General features: G+C 38.4%; 1 protein-coding gene across 1 annotated transcript in view; it reads right to left on the bottom strand.

Annotated features, from left to right (window-relative positions):
• Positions 1-492: 492 nt before the first annotated feature.
• LOC135743392 (uncharacterized) overlaps positions 493-23,985 on the bottom strand; it is a 35,421-nt gene continuing 11,928 nt past the window's right edge. Inside the window, exons 5-7 of the mRNA XM_065261074.2 lie at positions 3,766-3,837; positions 736-825; positions 493-629 (exon numbers count right to left, since the gene is read on the bottom strand). Coding sequence (XP_065117146.1) covers positions 601-629; positions 736-825; positions 3,766-3,837 — 191 coding nt within the window. The 3' untranslated portion in view covers positions 493-600. The remainder of the gene's footprint in view (positions 630-735; positions 826-3,765; positions 3,838-23,985) is intronic.

The following is a 23,985-nucleotide window of genomic DNA, read 5'->3' as shown; positions in this document are numbered from 1 at the left end:
AATAACTGATTAAAAAACAAGATTCTGTCTATAAAGACTTATCTTTTGTTATCATTAATGCATTTTCACTTTAAAACTAACTTTAACTTCTTTTAAAACTGTGGTGAGCATTTAGTTAGTGAGTAGCAATTTTCTGCAAATTTGTGTATTCCAAAAACTATATAAACATAAAGCTTAAAAACATATATACTTTCACACATTTTGGTTTTATCATCACCACAAGTGGCTGTGTGTGGTTGTTAAATAAAGGGTCTTCTGTTTATTCTCGAAATAAACTAATGCATTTTGTGATGTAGATTACCTAGATATTACACTTTTTTTAATGAGACTATAAATCGAGGGTATGGGGGGGGGGCTACTCAGCCCCAGGGCCTCACATTAGGTTAGGCGGCCCTGGATACGAAAAATACCATTATTACAAAGGTTTCAAGAGTTAAGCAAGGTTTATTAGCTTTTGCAAGAGAACTACAATGTTTTGCTGATTTGGTGAAGGGTTTTCTTACTTGTGTGTAGAGATTTGCAAAAAATAGTCAATAGTTACAAAAAATGTGCTTAAGCCATCAGAATATTTGCCAAGAGAGTGTTTTATCAGTGTGTATTCTAGGTGGTCTGGGTCCTTCTTCTGTTTTCTGAGATGAAAAACATAAAATAAACAATAACTTTTAATAAAATAGTAAGCACAAATTGATGCAGGTTAATGAGAATCCTCAGACAGTGTGATGGGTCAAAACTCACCAGCTCTTCCTGTACAGATGATCTGAAGAAGAATTACAGTAGGAGCAGTGAATGCTGTGATCTTAATAATCACTAAAACCACTAGAATCACTATAAGACAGATGTGTGGACAGAGAACAACAAGATCAAATCCATTAAAACTATAATTTACTACACATAAAATCAAGGGTATAACAATGATACAATATAATGACAAACTGTGTTTAAAGGAGCATTTCACCCGTAGAGACATTAATCTGTATTGAAAGTGCGTCATATTTGTAGGCGAAATGTAACATACCGTAAAACTTCAAATAATAGCCGAGTCCCAAATAGACGCCTGTCTCTTTTAGACACCTGGTGTAACAACAGGTTTGGGTAAATAAATGCCTGTCTCAAATAAAGGCCAACTTTGCGTAGATTCCATCCTTAAAGTGTACGTACGCACATAAGGCAGAATTTGCGTACGCACAAAAGTTTTCAGATTTATAAAACCATGCGTACTCCAGAAACTGCGCAAAATTCCATTCATAAATCCCAGTGAGCGGAAGATTGTGCGTACGCTCGTCCCGCCCCCATCTCTTCCCCAAAACAACCATATATGGAGCTTACAACCCTTAGTTTTAATGGGCATAATGTAGTCTGCATATCATTTTAATATGGATTAACGTTACAAAACGCAAGGAAAATATCGTAAAAATATATTTTTAAATTCAAAATAATTAAAAAATGCCAAAATATATATTTGCTGAAATATATTTTGAAATATGTTTACAAAAATATATTTTTCACAGGTAAATACATTTTAAAGCATAAAAAATATATTTAGCCCTTCATATATTTTAATTCAAGGAAATATATTCACGTCGCATTTGAAGAAAAACTTAATGTTACGAACCTATAAACAAAACAGTTTTAAAAAGATTAAAATGAAATAGTTTCAACTTAAAAAATATACTTTATAAAATTAACTTATTTAGCATAATATTTAAAATATACTTTTGGCCAGAGAAATTATTTTTTTAGGCTTATGGGTTTTTATGAAATTATAAAAACAGTGTTTAAACACTGGCATTGTCAAAGTTGTCAAAGTCATTATATTCATAACATTTTTAATGGAAAACAAACTCAGAGATTAAATGTTTTTGAACAGCGGATGGTGGAGATCGTTTTGGGTCATGTTCGTCTTTATTTCAGGCGGCAAGTGCATCAACTATACCATTGAACGCGACTTAATGCATTAAGACTGCAATATTACATTCCTTATAGAGAATATGCTGCTATAGGCAAGTAGACGAGCCCAGCATATAAAAGTTTCGCGTTAAGTGTTTCCCATAATAAAACATAAAGACAATGATGTATTACGCGGCACAGCCATAAGGCATTGAGATAAAAAAGTTCCGTAGCTACAAACGAAACGTTCAGTACAAACCTTGAAAAAGTATATTTACAAGTAAGCAGATGAAACCAGAATATAAAAACCAATGAGTTTAAATACTTGTTAGTATTTTTCTTATATAAACCCGCATTGTAAGAACGTCTCTTTTTATTAGACTAAACTTTAATTATTAAATGTCTGTGCATCACATTTTTTCATCATCTTACAGGTTATAAAGTCTATTGTAGCAATGTAGTCACTCGGGTTTGTTTTTGTCATTTGGCCTAAGTAAATTAAAACTATACATTTTTTTACAGTTTTGTCTAAGATAGATGATAAAGACTAATACACTCATCATTCCTCAAATACACGAAACATTAGCCTTTAGGGTTTGTTGAGTGAAAAAAATGCAGACGCGCTCATGACAGATGTGTGTGGCACTCCATTCACTATAGAGGCTTCCTCTTTTCAATACTTTTCATCTGTCAAATATTTGCTACTCATAGGCAGGTGGCACTCCTAGATGCAATTTGAGTGCTGATCTTCATGAATGAAACAGGTATATTTAAACTAAATGTGTATAAAAACAAGAACAGAGTTTGTGTTCTTTCACACCGCTCAAAAAGAGTTTGTACGCACAGTGGAGAGCATCGGTACGGTGCGCTCTTATTTACGCCAAGTTTATTTTTTATAAATGCCGACATGTGCGTGGAAAATTGCGTACGCATATTTCTATGCCCATTTTGTGCGTACGCAACGTTTATACATCAGGCCCCTGGTCTGTTTTTTAGTTTCGGGTTTAAGCCAGTTCTATGGTGCAGATTGCACACGCTAAAGTTTTGATTACCGGTAGAAGTCACGTGACAAACGCAGTTGTTCCATTACTCATCACTATGACAACACAACAAGGTTCGTCGTCAGGATTGAGGTGATGATGACAATAGCGAAGTGGCAATCGGGAGAGTCTGGACTTTTCTCGGTGGGCCGGTAGTGTTTTGAGGCCGCTGATAATAGCCGGGCTTTCAGTCTTTTGTCATGCATGCACTTCCGCCACACATTGTATTTCTCACGCGGAAACACTATTTATAATATTTTATATGCTGCAGCGCCCAAAATGTATCTGTCCGCACCGCTCTCTTTATCAAGCCCATCTCCCCTGGAGTTCTAGTCGCCAATCCAAAAAAAAAAGAAAGAGGCTACTCAATATCAGAAAATAGCACTGTTGTATCTGGGTAAGATTTCACGCAACAACCAATAAAAAAGCATATCCTTGTAAAAGCAAAAAAATAAAAAAATTGGGAAAATAAAAGCCTGGGCTATTATTTGAAGTTTTACGGTACATTTCAAATTTGGTGCCTATATGACAGAGAAAATGGGTGTTTGTAGTCTCACCCCCTCAACAAAGATATTGGACTTCCTGCTTTCAATGATGCAAAATGATGATTTTTATATCATTGAAAGAAGGAAGTGCAACACTGAAATCTGTATTTCTCCTGTCTCAGCTGAAACTGAGGAAATGATGCACGACCATTCAAAAACATGACTGGGGTTCTAAGCTTAATATAAATGGGTGAAGTCTCCCTTTAAGTTCACTGATAACTTCAGTGATGTAAACTTGTATACAGTATAAGCATAAATGTACTGTAGGGTGGTGCATTAATAACAATTCATACCTATGGATGACACACAAGGCGTTATGTCTTCAGATTCTGATGTTATCTCAGGGTTTGCGGTGGTGATTCTGACTGTTAATATAATTGTTTTAAACAAAACGTTGCCTTTAAAAAAGCAAATCTCAGATCACCAACATCACATAATACCTAAACATCACATTAGGTCACACTTTATGTTATGATATCCCTGTTACAGTGTAATTATACATTTAAGTACTAAGTAATAATCATTAAGGTTAGTGTTTGGATTAGGGTTTGGTTTAAGGTTAGTTGCATGTAATTATGCATAATTAACTGTTATTACAATAATAATTACATGTATCATGTGTAACAAAGACACCGTAAAATAAAGTGTTACCTAACTTTACATTAGTTTTATTATCTTAGAAAAGGTTCTACATAGGACCGACAATGGTTCTAGGCACTTCATACAAGGATCGCCTTAAAGGTTCCATGTAGAACCATTTAAAGGGGTGAATTGCTCAAAATAATAAAGAATGTTAATGTTACTTTAACGTCCTAATATAACAAAGGCCATAGTCCTGGCCTGATCTAAACACTGTCCACAAAACCGCCTCTTAATGACATAGATCCAAATGAGTGGATTAAAGAACCCAAAGCACTACGGGGTGGCCTCCCACAAAGGGCTTAACACATCTTCAGTTGCTTGTTAACATAAATTGCTAATTAGCCAATCACATGCAGCAACTCAATAAAGAATAAAGGACAAAGTGACATGGGGGGGTTCTGGATCCCGATCCAGAGATCCCATTGGTCGGCAGTTTTACCACAAGACACGTCATACAAGTGTTGCTGCGTTACCATTTCCGCATTAAAGCGTAACTAAATTAAGTTATTATTTTGACATAAAAACTAACTTTACTTATGACTACAATAAAAGTAGTGCCTTTAGGGTGAAATGTAAGTTTTTTGCTATAATGTTTTGGAGTAAAACATTTCGGGTAAGCCTACTATGAGTAATCTTACCACATGCAGTTTAAGACCTATTAATGGATACAGTATAAATATGCATAATTATTGAAATATATAGGCTATGGCATGTTATTTAGAAATTAATAAATTGAATGTTTATCTTGTATGGACTTTGAACTTGTTTTAACGCGTCTTTGCTTAGAGCCATTAGGAAACAGGTTTCCCTCGTAGATGGTTTACTTTTTTTATTTGGTAATAAAAGATATCAAATAAATTTGTTTTTATATTTACTCGTATAGGAATATCTATGTTATAAGTGGGATAATGTACAAATAAATCCCTTCAGTGATATCAAACTGTCGGGAACGTGTCCGTCTCTCCTTACATTTAACTGTGATACTATGGGGGTAATTTGATGCCAATATTATTGAAAATGGACAGACTAAAAGTCACAAATAGATATTACAACTTGTAAACACAAAACACAATCTACAAATAGATAAAAAATCTACAAACACAGTCCTCGTGATCCGCAAATGTAAAACAAGATCTACGAATCGTCTTTGTGATCCACAAATATAAAGCATGATTTACAAAAAGAAATCAGTGACTTGTACTTGAAAACCAGAATTTGAATGAATGTAAAGTGACTTCTTTGCAGATGAATATCATTTTCTATTTGTAGATTGTGTCACATTTGTTTTCAGAATTCTGACACTATTGTTTCGCTTTGGTGACAAAATAATGCCATAATCGTTGAAAATGAAGAGACTACAATTAGTAAACACGAAACAAATCTGCAAATAGGTTCCAAATCTGCAAACAAACTCCTCATGATCCACAAATGTAAAACGAGATCTACAAATATATAAAAATCCACGAACAGACTCTTCATGACATACAAATATAAAATGCGATTTACAAATCCGCAAACCAACTCTTTATGATTCACAAATAGAAATCATCGACTTGTACTTGACAAACAGAATTTAAATGAATGCAAAGTGATTTGTCTGCGCATGAGGGTCATTATTTGTTTGTAGATTGTGTTGCATTTGTTTTCAGAATTTTGGCACAACTGTTTCGTTGTTTTCCATTTAAAAAATCTACAAATGCCCTCCTCACAATTAGCAAACAAACACAGTCTAACTTGTATTTTCCAACCATTGTAAAAAGACATTCTTACACATTCTGTGCAAAGTTCAGCATGCAAGTGTTGAATCTGTGTTTGCAAATCACAGGGCATTCACGAATCCTTCTGCACAAGTCTACAGATCTTTTTGGCACTATCTTTCCGCAGAGTTTGTCACTACGATCCACGCGTGTAGTCAGCCAATCAGGGGTATTGCTTCAAAGTAATGCCACGCCCCCTCAATAAGCTCTTTTCAAAATAAAAGCTGGGCTCACTGCCATTTACCGTTGCCGGTGTTACAGCGCTGAAAGGCGGCCAGACCGCGTTATCGATATTATATTAATGATATTAAAGCATTTATGTATAGCATGGCAAATATGAGGCATTAACGTGAACTAGAACAACCCCTCGTTTAAGTTATTATCAGTGCCTGACAATTCAGCCGAGGTCATTAAATCGTTAAAAACACTGCAAGAAGCGGTTTTATCCTTAAAACATCAGTGTCTCTTCAACGAACATTTGCCGAGCGTCAGCGAGCCAGCTGGATGGAGTGGGGCTGCTAAGGTGACGCAGCTAAAATAAAGCAAGCGGGTGCAACGATAATATTGGATGTAACTTGCCGTAATTAACAAAAACATGAGCCTTATTTGACAGCAGCATTAATTGAACTATTTGACCATATGCATTTGATATACACACCGTGACCATGCACTTACAAATCGCGCTGTTATTAGAAACATTTAACTGTTTCCATACTGAGCATGGAGACAAACAAGCACAAGCCGTTTATAGAAGCAGCTGCCTGTCAGCGTGTACGGAATAAAGTCAAAACGGTCTCGGTTTTTAGACCGGCAGTCTGCCTGTGCCATTCCACCCTAATCCGGACTGCAAATTACATGTTAATATTATATCCATGTAGCGATTCAGCGGGAGGAGGGGAATAAAGTTATTTCAAACACTATAAACCTCCGACTGTAATACTACGGGGATTCCCAAGGGAATCTTAGATTTTAGCTCAAAAGGGAATATTATGTATAACTAACTGTAATTAATTATACAAGTTTATCAGGTTTTACCTGGCGTAGCAGAATTAATAATAACAATTAATTAATATGTTCGTCCACCGAAGACATATATCCATAATCGTATATTAACGTCTAAGAAATGTTAATTTCATGGCCTTTAAAATTAACCTTCTTACTGATATACAGTGCTACTCGCAGCGTGTAGCTGGATCAAAAGGCAGAAATAGTGACTTTAATTTCGTGAGCATTGAACACAGAAACAATTCAATTGTGAAAATGCAAAACCGGTTTATTGACTGCAAAACGAAGTACACACAACGACTAACTAAACATACGCATATACAATAACATAAAACATAGATGAGAAAGAAAATACTGAAAAGCTAGAGAGAGAGTAAAAGATTGGCAAAAACACTATTGTTTAACATCTGCACAAACCATCGGAAAATCTCTAAGGATCGCCTTAATTTTCATAAGGGGTAAAGCTTAAACATCAGCGAGTAGAACAAGGTTAATACTTGCATTTGGCTCTTTGTGATGTAATACGAAGTTTCTGGTGCGCGCGGGTGTGAGCAGAGAGAGAGAGAGAGAGAGAGAATCCAGGTGTGCTCGTAAGTCCGTTTGGTTGTTCCGTATGGCGGAGTGTTCCGCGTAAATTGTCCGAACTCGAAGTGCAAAGTGCAAGCCAGGAAATTACTGTCCCGAAGAGTAGGACAGGGCTCAGAGAAAAGATGATGAATCCGAGGGACTCTGGGTGAGTCTCAGCGAGTTTCCAAACTGCGCTGGCGAATTGAGCGATTGAGCGCTGAGCAACTGAGCAACTGAGCAACGATGGCTTGGACGATAGGCCGTTTTGACCTTTCACGCGCCCAGCCCATTTTAGGTGAAATGACCAATGTGCGAAGTGTTCGATCGCACGGGAAACAAGCCTTTGTTCTTTCAGACATCACATTTGCGTAAATGCCAAATGATAAAAGTTTGTTTCCATAACTCTTCAAATCGATATTAAATGACATTGATGCGGCTTATGGTAATATGATACATAGAAATGATTAGGAAATAAAGAGTGGATTAATTTGATACTAGACAAGACATGGGTTTAAGATCACGTTGAATAATAATTTCATACCTAAGATATGAACCATGCTACAGTGAACAAAATCTAACTAAAGTGTTAACACACAGTTACATCACACATACACGATCATGCAGTAAAGGGATATAAAATATATATACATTTAAACAGCTCATTGTGATCTTTAAATGTGGTTTCATCACAGACATATAGTCTGTGCCCCCTGCTGTGTCTCTGGCGGTCGTCATTCCATCGGCTCTGATGGAACTCCTTTGAACCTCCTTTTACGACGGCATTTGTTTTAATTGTCGCCCACTTTACAGCCTTGATAGGTGATAGAGGAGACAGGGTTATCTAATTATCACAATTTTAGGGCTGTTGAAATCCAGATGCCAAATGGCCCCAATCTGACTCCGAGCCATTTGCTACACCACCATTTACAATCCTTCCTTTAAGGTCTGTTCTGCTTTTAACATCTGAAAGCTATTACTCTCTGTAGCTTTCGAGTCCGTTGTAGGCTACAGGTAAATTTTGCAGTTGTTTTAGTTAACTTTGCAGAGCATTTTATTGTCGGAAATGGTCCTGGGCTGGGTTTTCCTATAACGATTGAACTTAGCACTCAAGAGCGCTTTCTACAAGGTAAAACGATCGCTCGCAGCTGGGTTTTAAGTGCTACTAACGAGTCGCTATCCCTTTGTCAAGTGCTGAAATGTCACTTACTGAATGACTCGTAATTGTAGCAGAAGCTTGTTTAGGCTAATGATCTTCAGCCGATGTGCACTAATATTTTTTAAAATATTATTAATTATTTTTCAATGACTTATTAAATGTTTTAATAATTTGTGCATCATGAAATATTCTTTTTTCATATTTAGTTAGGACTCGTCCCACTGCGCAATGCCTTCTGCATTTTATAATATAGTTTAGATTTTTCTTTTTATTTGTTGTTTATTATCTATGTTTATTTATTATTAAGGATTATTGCATTACCCAGTTGCAAGCGATCGTTATACGTGCATCTTTGGGAAACGCACGTAAATGAACAACGAATGTACGTTAAGTAGCTCGTAGAAAGCGCTCTTAAGTGCTAAGTTTAATCGTTATCGGGAAACCCAGCCCTGTTCGTTTGGAATGTGACTGGCACACAGCTCTAGTCAGGACTGATTAGGCTATCCATTTATCAAGTATTGATTAATTATTTTCACTTAATCCCTTTTGCATTTTACAAAAAGGAGAATAGGCAGGTATATACTGAATTTAATCAAAATTATGACTGTGGCGTTGAAGGAACCTTCCTTTAGTGATAAATAAATAAGTTCTTTTGCTATTATTATCTAGCAAATATGACAGTTTTAAACAAACTAAGTAGCCTATTTATTTATTTATTGGCAAATGCAGAACAACAAGGAACATGTAGAACATAGGCGAAACGCCTCTACCTTGCGATGAGAAGATTAATCATGGGGAACATAAGCTAAATGTAATTTTAAAATGTATTTAATTTAAAAACAAATTTAAACCGAAAGCGGACTGTTTATGCTTGTCAAATTTATGCTGGCTCGGTCACAAAATTTCGTCAGGCAGTATTTTATATATGTATTTGTGTTCATGGAAAACAATATAGGCTATAGAAATTCGTGCTGAGTGACAGGAAAAAGACAATCGTGCTTATTGGCACAAGAAAAAAAAGGGTCAATGAATACGAACAAATAAATCGAAAAAAAAAATTAAGATATTGTTGATTCTGCATTTATCCAGCCAGCATAAATTTGACAAGCATGTGCTTTCGTTTTAAAAATGACATTTAAGCCTTTAATCATATAAGGTAGAAAGGCGTGTAGCCTACCTTTGCTTTCTCCTCATTGTTCTGCATTTGCCAATGAATAAGTCAGTCATATTTGTTATAAAAAAAATCAATGTATGCTACATAATAATAGAACTTGTTAATTTTTTACCAAAATAAGAAAAAGAAAGTCGGTAAAAATGTGCACCCAGCTAGACACTCAAAATGAGGGCCGGAGTGGAACTCGCTGACTATTAAAATAATATAATTAAATCCTCAGTAGCCATATCTGCTATACTGTTCTCTGCAGCCTTGAAAATTCATTGTATTTTTCTAATATATCATTTCCAAATCAGTGCAAATACAGTAACCTAAACAATTATGATTTTGCCATAATTGTGCAGCCCTACATTTTAATATTATTTAAGTAAACTTGTTAAAAAACTACTAAAAGGGAACAAATGTGTTCCCTTTCAGTCGGTCACTAAGACGTCACGTCGTGACCGACGAATTGGGAACTCGCTTAGAGAGACCAATCTGCTTCGTACTCTACTAAAACGCCAATGAACTTGGCATTGAGATATTTGCATAATGCTGGCGCCGCCCCGCCAGGTGCGTATATAAGCCACAGGTGCAAATATGGAAATTAGCCTTTTTTCACTTCGAAAGCCGGCATTATCTGCTACTGAGAAGCTACTCTCTGCTCTTCTGGGAACGGTTGCTGAAGTTGATTGACAAGCAGTACTGACACAGCGGACGCTCGCAGTATTCCACTGCTCTGCATCTTTTTTGTTTTGAGTTTAGTGTGTGCGTTGCCTCTCCCTGTGCGCATCATCAGCTGAGCACCTAAGAGTGATTTCCCTAAAGAGTGATACGTGAGAGCTCTGTGTCTTTTTAAAGACAGCCACTCTCTCGTATATTCGGAGATCAGCGTCCTTTTCAGGATAGCTTTTCCTCCGTGCGATCTTGGATGCGAGAAGTACAGGGATTCCAGTGACGGTCACGAGCGCTGTCTTCGTGCTATGGCATCGAGCACTCCGAGGCTGCGTTCGTGGAGAGCTTTTGCTCTCTCTGTGAGAGCATAACCCTCTTGGATTGCGGAGACGACTGTCGTTTCTACGGGAACGGCGTCCGCGCCTTTGCAGTGCTGAACGCCGCCATGGTGCGGCTGTCAAGCGCTCGCAGGACGCTCTTCGCATCACTACGCTGAGTAGGACGGAGGATGCGTCCTTCACCTACCGGCCTTCTCATCCTCAGCCGGTCGAGGCTCCGGTGGAGACTGCAGAGTTGTGTTCTGCGATTTCTGCCGAATCCATTGGACCTCCTTCTGGTCCCGTCACTTCTACAGCATCAGAGGGGTGCCCATTTTTTCCCTCCGAGGCGGAGTCGTCCCGGAGATGGCGGCCGTGCCCGCTCGAGCGGCGGAAACGGTAGAGTTGGAGGGGTTAATCCCTCTCCGCCCGAACCGTCCCGCCCACATGATTGGTACTTCGGAGCTGCCCGGGCCTCTACGGTCCTCACCTCCTGTGCCTGCCTTTCCCGACGGGCACGAAGAGCTGACGTGATTTGCGGCCGTCATGGCCGTTCAGCTTCACCCCTCATCTCCCTCACTAACGGAGCCGCTAAGGGGGGATCCCTTCAGTTGAGCGGGGGGTTGCGATGCAGCTGCGTTCCTGGAGGGACCACCCAACTCTTCCCTCCCGTGTTTGTATAGACAGTCTTCCGGTTACGGGCGCTGCCCATCAGGCATGCGGAGACGCGGCTTCAGCCCTGCACGCATTAACGTACTGCAGGTTCACCAAACGAAGGCTTTAGAGATATACGAGGGAAGCCGCGACCTTCAGTCGTGCGATGTCCACCACAGTGTTCAAGATCGCCACCTTTGGCTATGTCTGGCTTATATGACGGAACAACTTCATGAATGCTCCTGTCTCACAGACCGGCCTCTTCGGCGAGCCCGGGGAGTCGTACAGCTCCGCTGCGCAGACTGAGGCGATCTCCTAGGTCGTGCCCCGGCGGATGAGAGCTGCCCTGGTCCACCAACGCCGGCTTCTCAGTCTGCCTCTCGCCGTCGGCGTCCTGCGGCGGCCACCTCCGTTCCCCTCCTCGGACCCCATCTCGGCAGCGCAGGGGAACCGGTCGTCAGCAGCTCGCCCCGCCCGCTTAGCCGCTTCCCGTGAAAATCGGGAGTTTAAGTGGCCAGAGACGGGCGACCCGGAGTGGCAGAGGATCACTCTTCAGGAGACAGTGATTCGCTCCTTCCCCCGGTAGAGGGTCGGGTGGAAAATCCTTGGTTTGCATATGTTCCACCGGCTGTCCAGCCGGTACCCACTTAACCACACATAAGAGTGCATTCCTCTTTCCTCTCCAGGTCTCCGGAGGATCGAGAGAGCCGTGAGCGTACACCTGCTCACCCTACCTCTCCTCTATCGCCAGCGGGTGTCCTGAGGAGTCCGAGCTCTCCACTGAGGAGACCGGACCACCAGCACCCTCATCGGAGTCTGCGCTCTCCGCAGAGGAGACCAGACGACCGTCACCCTCAGCGGGCTCAGGTCAGTGTCTCACACACACATACTGTAGATGTTTATGCTGTCACAGCAGACGCACCGGCAGTATCACCTGTCTCGCTTCGCTGCCCCACCGCGGGTACTTCGGTAGTGTCGTTAATTCTCCTCGTACGGTCCCGGGATGCTTCGATAGTACCCAAAATACGCGGTGGGTTACGACCGATTTATTTACGCACCGGCTCTACAAATGTGATCCTTTAGGATGATACGCCGAGGCTCGTATTTCAATATTCAGATCGGTTTGCAGCATAGACCTGTAGACGTGTACTTCATGTGTCCATCTCCCCTCGCCTTAGACCGTTTTTCGCTCTGGGTTCATGGAGTGGACATACTAATACTAAGTACACCATTCGAGCTGTCTCTCTCTCCCCTTGTCTCCATGAAAGTGCTAGTCATGGCATTAAAATCTCAGAGAGAGAGAGAGCGTTGTTCGCATTCTGCTTATATTTACGTCAACTATAATGGCTTGTTCTCGGCAGACGTGCGCGAACACAGAGATTTAATGCTTCAGCATCTCGCTCGTTTAAGTCATCAGGTCAGCTGGGAAAAGAGCAACTTTGCCCCGTGCAGAGGATCCTTTTCTCAGTATGGAAATAGACTCGATCGATTTATTGGCGTGTTTTACAAGAGCGCGCAACCAGTCAGTTCTGACTTGCCTCGGTTTAATTCGAGGGAAGTACGCGGTCCCTCTGAAACAATTTCAGAAGCTCCTGGACATATGACAGCATGCTGCGGCTGTGACACTGCTCGAGCTGCTTCATATGAGACCGCTTCAGCATTGGTTTTACGATTGAGTCTCGAGGAGAGCGTGGCGCAACGGCATACACTGTGTAACCATTACACCTGCGTGTCATTTCAATTTTACCCCGTGGCAGACCCAGCATTTCTGATAGCAAGATATGCCCCTGAGTCGGGTCTCCTGGCATTCTGTAGCACATACAAGACGGGCTTACGCGCTTAAATGAGACCCTTTTCGTCACCTGGTGCTCTTCGCAACGCGAGGACCCCAGAGAATGCTTAACATTGTGCTTTTATATATCTTCAACATAGGTTAGATGTTAGGCTGTCACCCTTCACCATTAAAGTTGATATCGCCGCTATTTCTGCTCATCACTCGCTTATTAACGGCAGATCAGTTGGCAGCATGATTTGGTTATTAGATTTTAAGAGGCGCTCGCAGGCTAAACCCCTCGCGCCCTCCCTCTATTCCTCCTGAGACCTGTCCATGGTGCTGAAGCCCTACTACAGGTTCCGCGTTCGAGCCTTTGCAGTCTGCGAGTCTGAAGTTTTTGTCAATGAAAACTCTGACCCTGCTAGCATTGGTCTCCGTGAAGAGAGTAAGGAATTTACATGCATTCTCTGTTGACGATTCGTGCCTTCAGTTTGGTCCTGCTGTCTCACTGAGACTCAGACCAGGCTACGTGCCCAAAGTTCCCACCACTCCCTTCAGAGATAAGGTGGTGAGCTTGCAAGCGCTGCCCCCCGGAGGAGGGCAGACCCAACCATGGCTTTATTATGCCCCGTAGCGTTACGCATCTACGTGGATCGCACACAAAGCCTTGGGACCTCAGATCAGCTCTTTGTTTGTTATGGTGGTCAGCAGAGAGGGAAAGCTGTCACTAAGCAGAGGATGTCTCATTGGATAGTTGATACTATCGCCCTTGCTTATAATCTGCAGGGCATTCCTTGTCCATTTAATTTGAGAGCTCACTCTACTAGAAGTGTTGCCTCATTTTGGGCATTCGCTCGTGGTTCCTCGCTAACAGACATCTGCAGAGCTGCTGGTTGGGCGACACCTAATACGTTCATTAGATTTTACAGTGTTCGTGTCGAGCCTGTCTCCTCTCGTGTTCTTTCCTCGTTAGGGGAAGCACAGAGAACAGGCTCGCAGGTCGGCTTGCAGCCTCCGACTGCTGCTCCAAACTGAGCTCAGTATGGAAGGCCTTCGAGGCAAAACGCGTAATAAATTGTTTTGCCTTCCTCCGCTGCCTTGGCAGCCTGATGTTGCGGAGAATCCGCTGCCAGCCTCTCACTAGCTGCATCCTCGCGAACCTGTGTTTGGCTCGGGCATCCACATTGCGTCCCACCGGGTTCCTTTGTGAGTATTTTTCCGTGGGGTTAATCCTACTAGCCCACGTTTCCCTAAGCAGAGCACTGCTTTGCTTATACAGCCACGGCTGTCATTTATACCTCAACTACGGTTGACTTTCGCCCACCAATAGCCCTTAACGGGGCGGTGGCTTCCGCAGCGTCCCTATACCGCTCAGATAGGGCGCTTCCCAGTCGCTGGCACTACTGTGGGGTTAAAGGAACATCTAGTGCCCGGCCTTCTGCCTTAAAACCTAATTCTCCTTAAGGAGAACCGGAGGGCTTTACGCAGACACTGGAAGAGGTCAGCCCTCAGTGGCGTTTTGGTAGGGATTCCCAATTCATCGGTCACGACGTGACGTCGTAGTGACCGACTGAAAGGGAACGTCTTTGTTACGTATGTAACCCTCGTTCCCTGAAGGAAGGGAACGGAGACGTCACGTCCCGTCGCCACAGGGCTGCTCCCTGCTGTTTATCGGCCGGTCACACTTTCCGGCTTTCTCAGCGAAATGAAGCTAATTTCCATATTTGCACCTGTGGCTTATATACGCACCTGGCGGGGCGGCGCCAGCATTATGCAAATATCTCAATGCCAAGTTCATTGGCGTTTTAGTAGAGTACGAAGCAGATTGGTCTCTCTAAGCGAGTTCCCAATTCGTCGGTCACGACGTGACGTCTCCGTTCCCTTCCTTCAGGGAACGAGGGTTACATACGTAACCGAGACGTTTTCCCCTATATTTCTATAAAAAAATGTAGGTCTTGTAAATACGTATGGGGTTGCAATAGTTTGGAACCTACTGATATACAAAACTGGCTAATATGTCCTGACTGGAGCTGTGCGCGTCTGCGAAAAAAAAAAAAAAACGAAATAGGCGTCAGCTCATTTAATGTCATTGTGCTTTCAGTTAACCTGTTTAGAACTAGAAGTGTGCGCCCTGCCCTCGACTTTAGGCGGTGCGTTCAAGTTCATATACAGCGTGCAGAGCGTGAGGTAGAAAAGTCCGCGGGAGAAACTCTACAGCTTTAATGTATAAAAACCTTACGACAAACGAGAAACGTTCTAACGGAAGCCTTCAGTCAAGCAGGATTAAAAAGAGGATGAGAAACGTGCAAAATATACAATGTACAGTATATACAGTTATGTCATTAATAACTACTGCTTTTAAAGGGACTTTTAAGTTATTGTTTTTGTTTCATTTTCAAAGTTTGATACATTGTGCATAATGACATACTTGGAAAAAGGGATAATTCAACAATAATTTATAATTGTATATCTTTTATTAATTTTATGAAATACATTCAACTATATTTCAATGCACATTTAGGCCCTGAACAAAAAACAACTCGCGAGGGGAGGACTAGGATTAACCCTTAATTAACTTTAAGGAATTAACTTTAGTGTTTAGAATTCAGTTAAAAACCAAAAAAAGAATTCTGAGTGCTTTTTGTTTAAAGTGCTTGTTTTTATTTAATGTATTTATTTATTCACTGGTGGTAGGGTTGGGGGACAATGAAGGGGGGGGGGTTCGGCACATATGCTTGAACCACTACTGATTTGATGTAACGGGTGGAATAATTTTAACATGTTACCTGCAGTCCGGGTTAGGGTGGATTGCAGACTGCGGGTCTAAAAGCCAAGACTGTTTTGACTCGATTTGAGTGCCTAGCTCGATTTGAGTGTCTAGCTGGGTATGCGGTTTTACCTACTTCGTTTTTCTTATTTTACACTGTAAAAAATGTTTTGTGGCTTAGTAAATTTAACTAAATAAAATTAGTCAATTATATAAAAAAATAGGTTAAAACAAAAACAATTTTTGAGTACAAATAATGCAAAAATTTGAGTAATTCTAGATTAACACATTATTTAGTTAATTCCTAAATTTTATCATGTAAAATTTGTGAGAAGGAAATTAAATAATTATAAAAAATAATAGGCTGTATTAACTTAAAAATATAGTGCATCATTTTTGCATCCACTTTTTTAAAGTAAATTTTACATGAAATTTTTAGTAGGCCTAATTGCTTCTCCATGTAAAACTTACTTAAACATTGCAATTGCTTAAATTGCAAAGGCTTAAATTCAATGTAAAACTTACTTTAAAAAAGTGTATGTAAAAATGATGCACTGTATTTTTTTTAAGTAAATCCAGCGTATAATTTTTTTCATATTATTTTTATCAGTGTACTTAGTGTGTTTAAAACGGTCATATTTGTTATTAAAAATCATCAATATATGCTACATAATAATAGCAAAAGAACTTATTTATTTTTCACTAAAATAGGAAAGTTTCTTCATGCCACAGTCATAATTTTGGCTAAATGCAGAATATGCGTGCCTATTCTACTTTTTGTAAAAAGCAAAAAGGATTAAGTGAAAATAATGAATCGATACTTGATAAATGGGTGACTTGTTCATTATTGTAATATATAGAAATGCATTACATTTTTTAAAAACAAAGCCCGCCTTTTAATCTTTCTGACTAGAGCTGTGCGCCAGGCAAATTCCAAACGAGCAGGGCCGGGTTTCCCAAAAGCATCTTAAAATCTTAAAATTCATCTTAGAATTATGGGCCGTTTCCCAAAAGCTTTGTAGCTTAAGTAGCACTCGAAAATCATCGTAGATCTACGAGTGCTCTGGGGTAATCGTTAATTTATAAGTGCATCGTAAGACAGCAGTGTTACAAGGTCACCTGCAGGACAACCAGCAAATTGCACTCCTGCAATAACGATAATGTAATGTTTTAAATGTAGGCTATATTTATTTATTGGGTTTTTTTTCTTTGTTTATTTGTTTAAATTACTTTAATATAATATATTTAAAATTCAAACGAGAAATGAAATTTAAATGACTAAACATAAATTAATTAAGAAGGAAAACGTATTTGGTACAATTTTGGTAAAAGTTGGTACTAGCAAATTGATAAATGGTTCCTACCAATTGCTGCTATAATTCATCTAGGCTACAGTAAAAAAAAATTTTTTTGAAGGGTATGGCATCTGATTAAAAAAACCAAATAAATATTTACGGTACAATGCAATAATCCTTAATAATAAATAAACATAGATAATAAACAACAAATAAAAAGAAAAATCTAAACTATATTATAAAATGCAGAAGGCATTGCGCAGTGGGACGAGTCCTAACTAAATATGAAGGCATTTCATGACGCACAAATTATTAAAACATTTAATAAGTAATTGAAAAATAATTAATAATATTTTAAAAAATATTAGTGCACATCGGCTGAAGATCATTAGCCTGAACAAGCTTCTGCTACAATTACGAGTCATTCAGTAAGTGACATTTCAGCACTTGACAAAGGGATAGCGACTCGTTAGTAGCACTTAAAACCCAGCTGCGAGCGATCGTTTTACCTTGTAGAAAGCGCTCTTGAGTGCTAAGTTCAATCGTTATAGGAAAACCCAGCCCAGGACCATTTCCAATAATAAAATGCTCTGCAAAGTTAACTAAAACAACTGCAAAATTTACCTGTAGCCTACAACGGACTCGAAAGCTACAGAGAGTAATAGCTTTGAGCTGTTAAAAGCAGAACAGACCTTAAAGGAAGAATTGTAAATGGTGGATATAATATTAACATGTAATTTGCAGTCCGGATTAGGGTGGAATGGCACAGGCAGACTGCCGGTCTAAAAACCGAGACCGTTTTGACTTCATTCCGTACACGCTGACAGGCAGCTGCTTTTATAAACGGCTTGTGCTTGTTTGTCTCCATGCTCAGTCTGGAAAGAGTAAAATGTTTCTAATAACAGCGCGATTTGTAAGTGCATGGTCACGGTATGTATATCAAATGCATATGGTCAAATAGTTCAATTAATGCTGCTGTCAAATAAGGCTCATGTTTTTGTTAATTACGGCAAGTTACATCCAGTATTATCGTTGCAACCGCTTGCTTTATTTTAGCTGCGTCACCTTAGCAGCTCCACTCCATCCAGCTGGCTCGCTGACGCTCGGCAAATGTTCGTTGAAGAGACACTGATGTTTTAAGGATAAAACCGCTTCTTGCAGTGTTTTTAACGATTTAATGACCTCGGTGTTAATTCGCCTCCCGGTGGAAACCTCCTGAACTAAAAACACTGAGCACCAGCCGGAGGTAACGCTTAGTTGTAAACACACACTACATTAGCTGCACGCCGCTTGCTAGCTATGTTATTTCCAACACGGATTTGTTGTTCACAAAAGCAATTTCATGGAAAAATAATAGACTTGCATACAGTCAACCGGCTGAATTGTCAGGCACTGATAATAACTTAAACGAGGGGTTGTTCTAGTTCACGTTAATGCCTCATATTTGCCATGCTATACATAAATGCTTTAATATCATTAATATAATATCGATAACCCGGTCTGGCCGCCTTTCAGCGCTGTAACACCGGCAACGGTAAATTGCAGTGAGCCCAGCTTTTATTTTGAAAAGAGCTTATTGAGGGGGCGTGGCATCACTTTGAAGCAATACCCCTGATTGGCTGACTACACGCGTGGATCGTAGTGACAAACTCTGCGGAAAGATAGTGCCAAAAAGATCTGTAGACTTGTGCAGAAGGATTCGTGAATGCCCTGTGATCTGCAAAAACAGATTCAACACTTGCATGCTGAACTTTGCACAGAATGTGTAAGAATGTCTTTTTACAATGGTTGGAAAATACAAGTTAGACTGTGTTTGTTTGCAAATTGTGAGGAGGGCATTTGTAGATTTTTTTAATGGAAAACAGCGAAACAGTTGTGCCAAAATTCTGAAAACAAATGCAACACAATCTACAAACAAATAATGACCCTCATGCGCAGACAAATCACTTTGCATTCATTTAAATTCTGTTTGTCAAGTACAAGTCGATGATTTCTATTTGTGAATCATAAAGAGTTGGTTTGCGGATTTTAAATCTATTTGTAAATCGCATTTTATATTTGTATGTCATGAAGAGTCTGTTCGTGGATTTTTATATATTTGTAGATCTCGTTTTACATTTGCGGATCATGAGGAGTTTGTTTGCAGATTTGGAACCTATTTGCAGATTTGTTTCGTGTTTACTAATTGTAGTCTCTTCATTTTCAACCAATATGGCATTATTTTGTCACAAAAGCGAAACAATAGTGTCAGAATTCTGAAAACAAATGTGACACAATCTACAAATAGAAAATGATATTCATCTGCAAAGAAGTCACTTAACATTCATTCAAATTCTGGTTTTCAAGTACAAGTCACTGATTTCTTTTTGTAAATCATGCTTTATATTTGTGGATCACAAAGACGATTCGTAGATCTTGTTTTACATTTGCGGATCACGAGGACTGTGTTTGTGGATTTTTTATCTATTTGTAGATTGCGTTTTGCTTTTACAAGTTGTAATATCTATTTGTGACTTTTACTCTGTCCATTTTCAATAATATTGGCATCATATTACCCCCATATGATACTTTCTAAATTATGAATCTTTCTCAACTATATTATTAATCAAACGTTCACTTAAATTGATAAGAGCAAACATTGGCGACCACAGGTTGCAACTAATTGCGGGCTGCAACAACGCAAATATACTGGTTCATTTGGCGGAACAAAGTATATAAAGTGGGAGGAGTTGGATCTAGATCCAACCCCGCCCCCTGGATGTTGTGTTCCGCAGTGAGGACCATCTCTATCTTGCTGGCAACCAAGTTGCCAGTTGATTACTGTTACTTAGCAGAATGTGCTGTTAAAAAACAGAAAACCTAACCTATAATTTGCATACAGAAATATGTTTATATCACACAGACATTAGTCCTTGTATTTTTTTATGTGAATTAAAAAAATTATCAGGGGATTTACACAAGATGATAATGAGAGAGATCTCTTAGTGTTTAGTGTTTTGTTTGTTTTGTTAGGATTTGACTCAGTTTTTGGGTTACCATTGTGCTGAAGTTGGCTGAAGAGTAGTGTGGTTGTTTAGGTCAAGGATGGGCAGTAGATCATTGATGTTATACTGCCTGTTGTTTTATTTCAAAGCAGTTGTTGTGTAGTTTGTTCGTGATGAACTATATAAGATTTGTGTGAAAGTGATTATAACACTACTGCACATTAAATATTTGCAGTTTAAGTATAAAGTTATATTTGTTTTCTGCGCAATGCGGTTGCAGAAAAACAGTGGAAATGAATTAGACACGAGTGAAAAGAGCAAGATAACTCACTAGAAAATGTCCTGTTGTGCTGTTAAGTGTCAGAATAAGAATGCCAAAAAAGATGGCTTTCATTTTTATAGAATACCAGCGTCGAAGACATCATTTGAAGATAAACGTAGGTGTTTATGATTACAATAAGCCCTTAAACGGACAGAATGGAGCAAGGAAATCATCTGGAAATCTTTTAATAATTAGAATAGAAAATAAGTAGAGAAGATGTCCGGTGTTCTGTCGAAGTCTGTTCCCTCCATGTGTTTCTTATAGCGTTTTTATCACGTTACAATTATAATTTATTCAGAATAAATGTTTTTTTTTTGTACTGAAAAAGCAATAATATCACAATTTATTTTTTAATATTTCATAATTTTTTAGTTTTCTATTATTTCTTTTTATTTCCTTATATCTTAGCTTATGTCTTCTTCCCATAGGTGTCATTTACACTGGGGACACATGTCCCCACCACTTTTTGAAATGGCTGATTTTGTCCCCACCACTTTTTGAAAGCATTTGGTTAAAATGTTCTGAACGTTCTGACTTACACTGCAAAAATGACTTTCTTTCTTAGTATTTTTGTCTTGTTTTCAGTAGAAATATCAAACAATTCTTTAATCAAGATGCTTTTTCTTGATGAACAAAATTACCTAAGAAAATAAGTCTAGTTTTTAGACAAAAAAAATACAATTTAAGTAAATTTATGATTAGAACAGGCAAAAATATCTGCCAATGGGGTGAGAAAAAAATCTAAAAATAAGATTTCTTTTTTCTTAAACACTTAATTTAAGCAAAATTTTCTCACCTCATTGGCAGATTTTTTTTGCTTGTTTTAAGCACAAATTCACTTAAATTTTATAGTTTTTGTCTAAAAACTAGACTTATTTTCATACGTCATTTTGCTCATCAAGAAAATACATCATGATTTAAGAATTTTTAGATATTTCTACAAAAATACTAAGTAAAAAGTCAGATTTTCAAGAAAAAAATTATTAGTATTTTTGTCTTGTTTTCAGTAAAAATATCTAAAAATTCTTAAATCAAGATTTATTTTCTTGATGAGCAAAATTCTAGTTTTTAGCCCACAAATATCAAATTTAAGTGATTTTGTGCATAAAACAAGCAATAAAATCTGCCAATGGGTAAGCTATTTTTCCTTGAATTTTTCTTGAATTTAGTGTTTAAGAAAAATTTTCAAGAATTTTTTGCTTACCCCATTGGCGGATTTTTTTTTTTTTGCTTGTTTATGCACAAATCACTTACATTTCGTATTTTTCGTCGAAAAACTAGACTTATTTTCTTAGGTCATTTTGCTCATCAAGAAAAAGCATCTTAATTTAAGAATTTTTAAATATTTTTACTGAAACAAGACAAAAATGCTAAAAAAAAAAATTCTTGAAAATCTTTTTTTTTGCAGTGTACGACACACTGCACAGAGACACATATGTTGAGTTGTGTGCTTATGGTGTGTTTTCTTTTACATAATGAATTTCATTGTAATCATTGACTTAACGTGCTGCTGTTTTCTACAGTATGGTGCTTTGGCACTGTTCCGTTGAGCTGGTATTGTAGGGACTGTTACATGTGCAGTTGAGGGTATTTTTGTGTTGTTGACCGGCCTACACTATGCCCATTTTTGATGCAACGTTATTCAATATTTTTCCTGTCCTGCTGTAATGTTTTTTTATCTGATCTTTTGTCCCCACCACTTTTCAACACAAACTGACGCCCCTGCTTCTTCCTGTTTGTTCTAAAATTATTATGTTTACATACTTAATAAATATATAAATATAGCACACACACACACACATGATGTAAAGTGTTATTAATATATAAACAGGCCTTTTTAATGTATGTTTAAACATAATACTTTTATAATAGTTTTAGAAAAAACACGTAAGATAAATATAAGGAAGAAATAATAGAAAACAGGAAAAATATGAAATATTTAATAAACGCTATTATATATAATACATGATAGTATTGCTTTTATATGTACTTTAGCGATTCAGACTGTAAAAATAATTGATTTAGCAAAAAAGAACAATACATATACATTACATACATGCATATCAGTAGCCAAGCCATTTTAACTTTTTATCTATCTAAAAAATAAGCGTAACGTGATTAAAACGCTATAAGAAACATTGCACTAAAGGAAAATATAGGGGAATCAAACTTCGACAGAACACCGGATCCATAAAAATCACGGTTTAATGCTAAAACACTTCACAAACCTACTGCGGAGCAGTCACTTTCTGCAACCAGTTTGGCTCCGCCCACAAAAAACGTCATCTCTGTTTGCAAACACGAAATTGGTCTATTGGTTTTCTAAATGAAATGAGTTGTTTTCCAGGGCATTATAAAATTAACATACTGTAAAAATAAACAGTATTATACCGTATTTATTCAGTTAAAAGCTGTAAAATAACGTCAATAAACCACAACACAACTACAGCAAGGTACCGTTTTTACTTTACGGTAATGTATTCTAATTTTGTATTACTGGACATTACTGTAATTTTACAGGTATTAGCTGGCAACTTTATTGCCAGTAATTTGCCGTAAATTTCACATTTTTTTTACAGTGTAGCATGGTTATGCATAACACTTGTTAGTGTAAACACGCATGGGGTTTAATGTGTTCGAACAGCCACACGCCGTCTCTCCGCCCATTTATGTAATCTGAGGTACTGAGATCAATGTTTTTCATCTTTTCTGACCTCTAGCACAAACACACAGTGACAGCCCTATTTTTAGCCTTTCATTGATAAAACTAACGCCGCTGATCAACGCGTCTTTTGTTTCATTTTACAAGCGTGTGAAAGTTGAGCAATCTTATTTCGCCAATATCAGAGAAAGCTCTTACATATACACGCACATGCATGGGCGTAATATGCACGGGGGTCATGACCCCCGCAAAAATCAAATCCATCTAATATAACCCCCCCCTCAATATCATCACATCATTCAGATTAAAATAAATATGAAATATTCAGAATGAACACTTTTGTTCGTTTTCTTTATTAATTTTATTTGCCAGCAATAAAGATAGTATTATATTTCAAATTATCTGTAATGTACACTGGACCGGCTACTTGGTATTACCCAACCCGCCTTCTCTACCAAGTTTATTCACTATTATGCGCGTGCAGAGGTGTAAAAAGTACTCAAAAATGTTACTCAAGTGAAAGTACAAGTACTGAGTGTAAATTTTACTCAATTAAAAGTAAAAGTATCTGGCCAGAATCATACTTGAGTAAAAGTAAAAAGTACCACATTAAAATTGTACTTGAGTATTAAAAAAGTAAAAGTAACAGGAAAAATTTAAACTAGAGATTCTTGTTTAAGCTTTTAATCTCTAAAAACATGAAGTGAATGCACCACATACAGGGTTTTATCCTGCTTTACAACTGTTTGTAATTAATTGTATTTCATTATCAAACTATAAAAC

Source organism: Paramisgurnus dabryanus, chromosome 13 (assembly GCF_030506205.2).
Source record: "Paramisgurnus dabryanus chromosome 13, PD_genome_1.1, whole genome shotgun sequence".
Lineage (NCBI taxonomy): Eukaryota > Metazoa > Chordata > Actinopteri > Cypriniformes > Cobitidae > Paramisgurnus > Paramisgurnus dabryanus.
The sequence above is the reverse complement of the archived record's forward strand: the minus strand, read 5'-3'. Positions and strand labels throughout refer to the sequence as shown.